This window comes from Rhinopithecus bieti, unplaced genomic scaffold (assembly GCF_001698545.2).
Source record: "Rhinopithecus bieti isolate Rb0 unplaced genomic scaffold, ASM169854v2 scaffold_2205, whole genome shotgun sequence".
Lineage (NCBI taxonomy): Eukaryota > Metazoa > Chordata > Mammalia > Primates > Cercopithecidae > Rhinopithecus > Rhinopithecus bieti.
In genome coordinates, this window is record NW_016803673.1 from 719,338 (window position 1) to 729,996 (window position 10,659).

The 10,659-nt window shown below is 54.6% G+C and overlaps 1 protein-coding gene across 1 annotated transcript in view; it reads right to left on the bottom strand.

The window, feature by feature from the left end:
- LOC108513113 (noelin) overlaps positions 1 to 10,659 on the bottom strand; it is a 40,010-nt gene that overhangs the window by 17,802 nt on the left and 11,549 nt on the right. The window contains exons 4-5 of the mRNA XM_017848756.1: positions 8,469 to 8,688; positions 86 to 192 (exon numbers count right to left, since the gene is read on the bottom strand). Of these exons, the coding sequence (XP_017704245.1) occupies positions 86 to 192; positions 8,469 to 8,688 (327 nt within the window). The remainder of the gene's footprint in view (positions 1 to 85; positions 193 to 8,468; positions 8,689 to 10,659) is intronic.

The window sequence follows — 10,659 nt, forward strand, 5'->3', positions numbered from 1 at the left end:
TGGCTTGTACCCATGTCTGAGGCCCACCAGGTGTCTGAAAGTGCTCTTGCCCAAATGACCCCCTATGGCATAAGGGGACGCTCACCCGGTTATCGCCTTCAGGGGCAAGAGGGTCTGTCATCCAGGATCCAAACCTCGAGCCGGAGGTCTTGACAGTCACGGGGTCACTGATGCCCGTCAACTTCCCGCAAGCTGGAAAAGAGCACGCAGGTCAGGAGAGGGAGGGCGGGGGCCCCGGCCCGCGGTGGTCACCCTGACCCTGACTGCCCAGAGCACATGTGCCATGTGGTGGCTTCTCCTCTTGCTCTTGGGGTCTGGGGTGCTGTGGAAAGATGCTCACGACCTTGTTTTCACAGACAATTCCCCCCCCCGTCTCGGAAAAGCCACCTCCTCCCCAAAACAGAGCAGCTGTGGCCAGGATAGCAGTGAAAAGCCGTAAGCAGACAGCCGCCCTCCTGGGCTCCACCCCTCCTCAGCCTGCTGCACCCATGGCCTGGGGATGGGGGTGCCAGCACCTCTAGGAGAGGGGTCAGCTTTTCCAAGACTCAATTTTCTTCTCTTGGAAATGGGAACAGCAGCAGCTCCACCCCCAAGGGCATTAGACGTCATGCCCTGACAGCCCAGCCCGCGTGGGGCACAGTTAGGTGCAGTGCGAGACACTGCATCCAGGCAGGCCCTGTCCCACCACGGAGCAGCAACACCACCAGCGGCCCCGGAACTGACCGGCACAAAGGCCACAGCTGCCTTCCCGCAGAATGAGCCTGCGCGCTTCTCCCACAGGCGTGAGCCAGTTGCTTCTGCCTGTGGGAGGAGCCCAGGCTGAAGCGCTGGGATTTTGAGCACCAGGGTGGATGGGATCCTGGATGTGACCTCAGCAGCCCTCCGTCTCACAGAGGATCATGGAGGTGAGGAGGGACACACCCGGGGCACCCAGTGATTCGGGTTGAGGCTGGAGCCCCCCACACCCCTGAGGGCTCAGGGCGGCTTCCACACCCACTGCACAGGAACACAATTCCTCCTGCCCGGAGGCCGGCGTGTCTGCACAGCCACGCAGCTCTTCCAGAACGCACGAGCCTCAGCCGCTCTCTGAAGGACCAAATGCTCCTGATTCTAGCAGGGACCCTGGATAGGAAGTGGCTGGCTTCCCTGCAGAGGGTAGAGGAAGGGCCCCTCCGCCGCAAGCCCCCGCACCCTGCCCTGACCCTCCCGGCCAAGCCCGCCTGTGACCTCCTAGGTCTGCGTGGCACCCTTGGTGGGCTTGCACGAGTACATGAGTTCAGAGGCCATCCATGTGTGGGGGAAGACTGCGGGCGAGTGCGTCTGGACCTCGGCTCAGCCAGGATAATCCTGTAGGCAAGCAGGGTGGGGCAGGCTCCAGACTGGTACTCAGGAGGGCACAGCCCGGCCACTCCCATGCTCAGCACAGGTCTTGGGGTGCCTCCCACTCTCTCTCAACTGGACGTGGTGAGTGTGCCTGTTATTGGCATCACACAAGACCAGAAAGAGGAATGCTCCCGGCCCCGCCGGCGTGGAGGTGTCTCCGATACTGTGGGTTGGCGGGAGAGCGTGCATCCAGGCAACAGGGGCTTTCAGAGGGACAAGGAGCCCACCGCCCACAGAAAAAGACTGGGTTTGTCCCCAAATTACCATCGAGTCGGGCTGCACTGCTCCGAGGCCCTGGCAACCTGGCTCCTGGCCTGTCGCCTCTGCCCCGATTGGAAGAAGAAATGTCACAGCCCTTCCTTCCCCTCCTCCTCCATGCTTATTCCCCTGTTCCCACTTTCAGGAGGCATTATGTGCTTTCCTAAGTAAATATTGTCCCCTCATGGCTGGAGGCTTTCCGGCAGTGGGGCCGGGTGAGAGGCTGCCAGGGTCTGCTCGGCCGTAGTCCACATGGGCTCCAGGCCAGGGCCATGCCTCCCATCTGTGGGAGGAGAAGCAGCAGAAGAAAGGGATGGAGAGGAGATGGCCACAGCTGACCGGCGTCTATGGGGACAAGAAGTAAGAAGATGTGGGGGGTCTGAGAAGTCTCACTAGAGGCTCCTCTTCCAGGAGAGCCCGGTCCAGCTTTTCACCCCAGTGCAACTCGTCGGCGGAGAAGGGGAGCTCAGGGTGGCTTCACTAAGGCCCTGGAGGAGCGTGAGGCAGGAGATGGGAGGCAGGAGCCATGGCTGGGCTCACCCCTCACCCTCCGGCTGCTGAGGGGCCCTGGGCTTCGGGGGAGACAGCAGCTCCCTCTGCACTGGGTGGGTGCTGGGAGAAGCCCTTCACAGCCCCTCTCCAGCCTTCCCTGCCATCCAGAGGCCGGTGTCCCCTAAGACAGCGCTGTGGCCCTGGGAGCGTCCCGTGAGGGCTCTCCACGCCGTGGTTCCGTTAGTGGTCCGGAAGGAGAAGCCTAGAAGAGCGGCAGCCCCATGCTGGGTTTTCCATCCAGCAGCGCACGTGGGCTCTGGCCACTTCAGCCTCCTCAGTCAACACGCCAGGCCTTCCGTGACACTGGCCCACACTAACGCCCAGAACCACACCTGCAGTAGGCTCATCCCGGTCGCATGACCTCCCAGAAGGAGACCAGGTGTCTGCCCTCCACCTTGCAGGCAGCCAGCAGAGGCCAGAGGCAGCAAGTCAGTGCCGGGCTCCGTTCCGCTGCCTGGCCCGAGACCCTCCCTGCTGGTTCACTCAGCTTTGTTCCAGCTGTCCCTCCACCTGGCGTGCCAGCCCCAGCCCTGCCTTCCCACCCACCTTCACTGGCTTGCCCCAAACGGACACCTCTGCCCTAAAGACGTGCCCCTCCTTCACTCTGCCTGGCCTGCCTGTCCTCACTGGAGCCGGAGCCAGCTTCCCACCGTACATCTCCTGGGGACTGCCAAGGAATGGCTGGGTCTTGCCGCCCCAGGGAAGAAACTTCCTGCACTCGCCCTGTTTCCTCCAAAACGCAGCCTGGGGATTTGTATGGAATGAATGAATGAATGAATGAATGGCTCATTGCTCAGAAAAGCCTCCTAAGTTGAAGACTTCACTCTCCATCTCAGTGGAGGAGACAGTGGGGAGGGAGGGTGACCCTCTTCCCTGGAGGATGCTCTGTAACCCCCTCTTCTCCTTATCTATAGATAGGGTAATAACAACAGCGCCCCCTCGGAAGGCTGCTGTGAGAATTAGGGCAGGGACCACCAGAGAGCTTTTGGGACAGCACCTGCCACAGAGTCAGAGCTCCACAGAGGTCAGGAGGCATCACTGGGGATTCAGACTGAGGACGTGCGGAGAAGGTGAGCCCAGGTCAATGTGGTCTTCACCCATCCCACTTCATCCCGCAAACCCTGAACCTGGCAGGTCTGCCCTCCAGAAAATGGCTCTGCCCCAGGCCCACCCTGCCTGGGTCAAGGGCTCCCTCCTCCCTCCTGCATGGGCCCCACTGGCTCAGAGCTGAGCATCACCCTCTCCAGCACTCTCTTTTAAATGCAAAAGTGACCCCTTGAAATGAGCCTTAAAATCCTGGCTTAGTGAGGGCGGAGAAGGGTGAGGCTGGCTCTGCAGCCTGCTCTTCCAACTGCTGGCTGCAGGCACAGCCCCCAGGGCCCTCGGGGCTGGAGGCCACCTGCCCTCCTTGAGTCAGGGAGTTATTTTTGGTTCTCCATCCAGACCGCTTCTGCCAAGACCTCAGGAACTGACAGAATCTAAAAAAGCCCATGGCAGAGCCTCAGCAGAATCTTGGCACATCCAGTTCAGGAAAGCGTCCCTCTCCAGTCACGAGCACTCAGGATGCACGCACAAGGAGGGAAGAGGAGGGGAGAGGCAGGAGAGGGCTGGCTGGGCTTCCTGCACTGCTGGAGGCTCAGGAAATGGCCCAAACGGGCTCTGTCTCCTAGGAAGGCCTAGGCTGGGAGGGCCGGCATGCTCAGCTGGAGGGGCAGGCCTCCCGAGGGCCCCAGACGGGCTCAGAAGGCAGGGTGCTGTGCAAGGCCAGGAGCCTGGACAAGCCGATGCCCCTGCGGATGAGACAATCTGCCTCTTGCTATTCCCAGGAGGAGACCACTTCTGAGCAGCAGCCTGGATGATCTCATAGAACAGGCCTGGGGAGATGCCCGCCGAGGACCTCAGGCCAGAGATAGAGGGGTCTCTGGGCAACCCTGGAGACAGGCCAGGAGGGCTGAGTGCCCTGAAGCAGGCAGACGGGGTTCCTGGCCTGCCGCCTGTCCTCTGAGTCTATCCTCCTTGGTCCCAGCTTTTATCCCCCGCAATCCAGGAAGACTTAAGCTGGAAGAAGTCTGCAGAGCTGGGAACTTGGACGAACCAATGTCCAAGATACAGATGAAAGAAGCTGAGAAGCATGCAGCATCCCCGCCAGGCCTCGAGATCAGACCCAGGGCCTGGGCTGGGCTGGCCACTGAGAAAAGGGTCACGGCAGACCCTCCTCCTCGCACGGCATGGAAGGGCGGGCCTCCAGGAGACTCTCACCGCCTGTCATCTGGAGAACTTCCTGGGAGGAGCCCCGGCCGCCTGAGGCCCCACTCAGTCAGTGCTTCTGAGCGGCTTTTTAGATTTCGGTTTATTTCCTCCCCCGTCATTCTAGTGGGTTTTCTTTCAGAATCCACTGGCAAGGGCTTAACTCTCTATCCTTGAATGCACCATGTGTGCCGGTGACAGTGGCTCACTGTCTAGCTCCACTCAGGGCCGGGGGCAGGAGGAGACAGACGCTCTCTCTGCCTGGCTGACCCTTTCTCACATCTCGGGGTCAGGGAACAAGAGGGAGGCTTCAGATTCCTCTCCCCCAGGACAGAGTGTAGAACATGGTGCCAGAGCCAAGCCCCAGGCCCTGACAGCCCAGGCTGGGATGGGGGCCTGCAACTGGACTTGCATCAACCTAGATACCCAGGCAGGCCCGGCTCCCAGCGGCTGGCAGGGGACTCTGAAGCTGGAGCCAGTGGTCTTTGTTAAGATGCGCTCCCATGAAACAAAAAGACCCGATTGACCCTGAAGCCCGGGCTCTGTCTGTGCTTATGGGTGTCTGGGGGGTTCCTCCTCACCCTTTGGGGGAAAAAAAAAAGAAACGAAGGAAGCCTTTAGCACCAGAGTGCCAGGATGGTATATCTGGGAGGAGCCCTTCCAATCAGCCGGCCCCTCATTTATAGAGAGGACCACGGAGGCCTGAAGCCGACAGGTACATGACACATCCCGGGAGCTCCATGGGTAGAGTGGCGTCATGCACTGACCCTCTCTTCTGGCTTCGCTTAGCTTCGCTGCTGGGGCATCTGACTCTGCAGGCTCCCCTGGAGAGAGGGCCCCAAGCCCAGCTTAGGGGACGAGGCCAGGGGTACGTGGCAGCACTGCCTCTCCCCTTGCCTGGCAACAAGACTTGCTCCAGGGGAACCGACAAACTGCCTCCCTTCCAGAGGATGCCTGAGAGGAAAGATTCAGATTCAAGTTTCTGGCTGGGCCATTAGGAAAATTATATAATGCCATCAAAAGAGGGATCTTCAGAATTGGAAACTGAAAGCTGATGGAGCCCTGGTCCTTGTTTTCTCTGTTTCTGAGTACGTTCTGGGGTCAGGAATTGTCAGCAACAGTGACTTGAAGATGGTAGCAGCAAGGAGAGAACTATCAGGAAGACTTTGGGAGAGCCTCTCCAGGCTTAATGCAGGAAGGGAACCCGGTAAGCTAGACCATGGAACCTGCAGTCACTAGACCATGGAACCTGCAGTCACTAGACCATGGAACCTGCAGTCAGACTTCACACCAGCAGGTGCAGCAGGCACACCAAGAAACTGCGGGGTCTGGGACGGGGGAGGAAACTGCCCCCTACTGGATGCCACATCTCGCAGAAGCCCTGCCTACCCAGGATGGTCTGCAGCACGCGCTGGCTCCACCTTGCAGAAGGCGGGTCTCCTCAGCAACCTCCCAGCAAGGAAACAGGCTGCCAGGGTGGTCCTGAGGTGGGTGCCCATTTGCAAGGCTAAAACGAAGCTAAATTAAGCAGCTGCAGGATATTAATTTGGCGCTTAAGTTACTGAGCTTGAACAAAAGCCTGGGAAGAGGGAGGAGGAAGATCAGCAGCTGCTAAATCTTTCTATCTGTGTGTCTATCAATCATGTGTCAATCAATCAATCATTTATCTATCTAACTACCTATCCAGTCATCAGTCAGCTATCATCACCTCTCTATCCATCGACCTACCTGCCTACCAGCATCTCCTCTGCTAGGCACAGTGCTGAGCTCAGGATCTGAAGGACTTTCATGAATTATCATTCTGTGAATTACCCCGGAGCTCAGGGACTCCCTGCACCATTTTACAGATGAGGAGGCAGCTGAAACTCGAGAGGGTAAATGCCTTGGGGGAGTCGCACAGCTATCGAGTGGCGCTTACTACCTTACAGAGCTGCCTCCTCTACGGGGGGAGCTCAGTTTGCTCTGTGTCAAGATTAGTCAGGTGCTGGCTACAGGCAGATGCCAGGGCCCCACCTGCAGAAGCTCTGATTCAGCAGCTCTGCCTACGTGTCGCAGCCCTTCCAAAGAAAGAACTAAACGCAGAGGTGAAACCAGGCAGCTGCACTCCAAAGGTGGGAAAAAGAGGGCCTCTGGAGGCCTATGAACCCTCTGTCTTTACTCCCAAATCAATGGTGTTAGCAGCCCAAGGACAGCCATGTGATCTCTTTCACAAGACCCAGGATTTGAAGCTACAAGGTAAACTCACCCAGCTACTAAAAATAGGCCAAGCACAGATGGGAAGGCCAGCTCATCCGGGAGGGGTGGTGCCCCCTGGGAAAGGCCCTTGGCTTCTCACTATTTGCAACTTTTTACTCCAAATCCCTACTTTGCTCCCTTGATTCCTTGATTTGAAAATGTGGAGGTTTTTTCTGGGTTTCTCCGTGATGTGCGCTGTCTATTCCAGGGAGGAAAAGACACTGCTCATGGGGAAATACATAACGACAACAAAAAGACCCTGCCACTGGATACTTCGGAGGCCAAGGGAGACCCCATCCGTGGGAGTGTTTGGAGGTCCCGGAGAAAGGGGCAATGGTGAGGTCACTCAAGGTCACGATGGGGAGAACGCCAAAGATAGTACCCAATGGAAACAGTCATACAGCCTCATGATCGTTCATACAGCCCTGTCACCATCAACATTCACACAACTCCTAGAAAGTCAAACTGGGAAGCCATGGTAGAGACCATCTGGCCCAGACGCCCCTCCTGGGACTGTCTGAGGTCACCCAGCCACTGTCACACCAGGGCTGGGCACCCTGGAGCACGGAGCTGAAAGAATGCAGTTAGCAGCCCCCATGGGACACAGCCAGCGTGCACTCATCAAAATGGATTAGTTCTCCAACCCCCAGCATTTCTTACTGTCTCTGTTTCGGGACTGGGGAACTTGAGCTGTGTGTGTTCACTGAGGACACCTAGAACAGCGTTTAAAAATCACCGAAAGTGGGAACCTGGGAAAACAAGGGTTTGGCTGACTCTTCTCTTTCCCCTTGAATATTCTCTCTCTTCACCTGACTAACAACACTGGACGTTTTTCTTTAAAGTGTTTTTTTTGGATGTTTTAGGTTTATAATAAGGCGCTTGGAGTGTGTGTGTGTGGAAGGGAGAGTAGAAATATAAAAGGTAACCAAGTTAAAACATCAGAGAAAGCCTGAGATCAACTTCCTAAGGCAAAATCACCCTAAAATTACCCTACGTTACCCTAAAAAGTAGATAGTATGAAAACAACAACCTTTGTGTTATAAAAAAAAAAAAAAAAAAAAAAACAGCTTGGTGAGGACAGATGGTTAATATTTCTTAAGAAAAACTAGAAGTGGAATTGGGATTTGAAATGTGCTATTTAAAAGCAGATGCAGACACTAACGTGTTAAGATTTCTCCTAGTGATTAACTGGAAAGTTGGTAAGGTGAACGGGTAATCAATCAGAAATAAGAATCCAAATAGGTCACCCCATACTGGGGGCTTTTCTCAGGAAACGGACCGAGGAAGGGGCTCATTTGCTCAGAGGCTCCTCCCCTTCCAGGCTGTGAGCAGGGGCTCCCTCCCATGCTGTGAATGGCAGCTCTACTGTGATGTGATTGAATTTTGCTCCCTTTTTTATTCAAACTATGCATGACTCAATATTTCAGGAGCTCCACCAGCCCCCGTTCTCAATCCAGAGGAATCTGAGATGTATATTTCCAGCTCTATGAAACTGGTGTCTTCAATGCACACACATACAGTCCGCACACGCACACACAATCCGCCAGATGGTATGCTATTTTTTTCCAGATGTGTGACTCAGCGGGGTCTGTGGCCTCTGCACAAGACCCAGCTCTGAACAATGCCCTAGGATGGGTGTGGCCTATGCTCGTCCTTTGCTGTCTCTCAGGGTAGCCCTGCCCAGGAGCCCTAATCCAGCCATCACCTCGCGAACCTCAGCACCACTCCCTAAGCCTGTGCGTGTGCCGGAGGTGGGCAGTGCAGCGCCACGTCCCGCAGGGTACTGGGCCTACCTAGTTTTTGCATGCATGCACGGAGCCTTTCTTCAAGATTGGACACTCTGCTCTGAAGTTCATCGTAGTCATAGGCGCCAATTTCCTCTTGCAGCTCGTTAAGGACTGACGTCAGATTCTGGACCTCCTCTTTAAACTGCAATACCAATTTGGCATCGGCCTTGTACTCTTCCAACACAGGTATCAAAGGCCTAAGTTCATCCATTTTCGCTTTTATCGCCTGTAAGGTTAAAATAAGCTAGTTCAGTGCGATGCATGCAAGAACTCTCACACCCTGCCTTGGCCTGGCTTCTCTCTAGGTGAGGGACAGTGTGTATATTCCCGCTTTATTTACAGGCTGATTTATTCTGGTCCAAATGAGTTAGAAGAGCATATTAAACAGTCCTCAGAACACCAACATATTTGGGAAAGGTCTTTATTGTCAGTTTAGAATGCAACATCTTAAGGTTACATGCTTTGAGTCACATACACGAAGTTTCTTTTTTTCTTTCTTTTTCAAAAAGTGCATTGACAAGGGTTCAAACTATTCATGAAATGCAGCTACAGTCGCATGCAAAGGAGGATCCTGGTTGTATTCAAGGTTCCTTAGTGAAATGGTGCTAAGTATTGGAAAATAATAGTAAAAATGCATGGTGCAAAAAGCTCTCTGGCTCTCTTTCATGGTTACATGGGAGTGGACTGCTTCTTCAGTCACTGCAGCATTGAAAAAACTCTTTTAAGTTAGCCCTGCAAGTAAGAAAATGAAATACCGTTGAAGAACTAGCTCACTAGCCTGCCTGAAACAGACAGCCATCAGGAAACACATATTTGCATGGTCATTTAGAAAAATCCCGCCGTAATGCTCGAGTTAGTCAAAACAAACTGCTTGAAGAGTTATTGAGATCCCCTCATCACAATTTCTGCCGGAATTTCTTTTAATGCAGTTTAGCACGGTCAAGGCAAGCGCTTGCTTTTCTTCCCCCAAAGCCACAGCACCCCAAAATTGGAAACTTGGAGAGATGCCTGTGTCAACCACGTTTGCCAAGATGAGCTACCTCCCAGTTGCTGAAGACACCCCCATCGTTAGAGGAGTCTGCCGGCCGCAGAGAAGGGAGTGCTGGCTCAGAGACAGAAAGGCTTTTTGGTCAGACAGGTCAACATCTACTCTTTCCAGAGTAATTCATGATGACCAGCCAGATGCAAGGACAAAATGTCCACCTGCCTCTGCTGAGCGCAATCAGCTCGTTTCACCTCAACAGGATTGGGCCTGCTATTGTTTTATTTATAATATAGATTTATAACTTCATTAGCTTGCCATTTCATCTATTTCATGTATGGTTTTAAAAAGAGGATTAGTTCTTGCCTCATGCAGGGAGCACATCAAAGAAAAACATTGGCACAAAAGGACGGGAAGACACAGACAGAGCACATCAGCAGTTTCCAGTCGGGAGAGGGTGTGTCACTGGACCTGTTCATTTACATCTGGGCTGGATTGCTCATTAAGATGCATGTATACCTTAATTAAGGTGGCATATAATGTTTCAGTCGAATTATACTGAGATGGAGTCAACTGGGGGCACAGCTCTACCTGGCTGCACATATGTATCTATGATTTTACGGCAAACACACACCAGTTTTAACATCCAGAGTTACCCGGAGAAGCAGAACGCTTCCCATGAGATGGAAAGGAGGCTGGCGTCTCCCTCCTTTCCCTGCGCGTCTATGGCATGCCTTGTCGTGGCTAGATTAGGTCAGATGTGAAAAGCTGCCCTGAGAGATTCCTGCTCCAGAATGGTTCTCATCAATTCAGCTAATCCTTGGCTAATGTGATTTACCTGCAGCAGCTGCAGGATGACAAGGGCCAGTAACGATGTCCCTTCCCAGCTGATATTCGACTTGGCTTGGGCAGCACAGGACTCAGACCCCTGGCTTCCAAACCACACTGACGGGGGCTTGGGGGCGAGTGTGTGCTGCGGCCGCCACTCAGGCCACCCCTGCCAAGATGGCTTCTGCCAAACCAGGGCCAGTGGCGGCCTCCCTAGTGCCAAGGGCAACAGTCCTTTCGAGGCACAGAGCAACCTTTGCTGTGCTTCTCCCCGCCCCAAATGACCATTTCTGTAGGGAAAGGGAAAGCACGAAGGGAAAGCACACCAGGCCTCAGAGGAGGAGAAGGAGGAGAGGGAGGAGAGGGAGGAGGAGGAGGGGAGAAGGA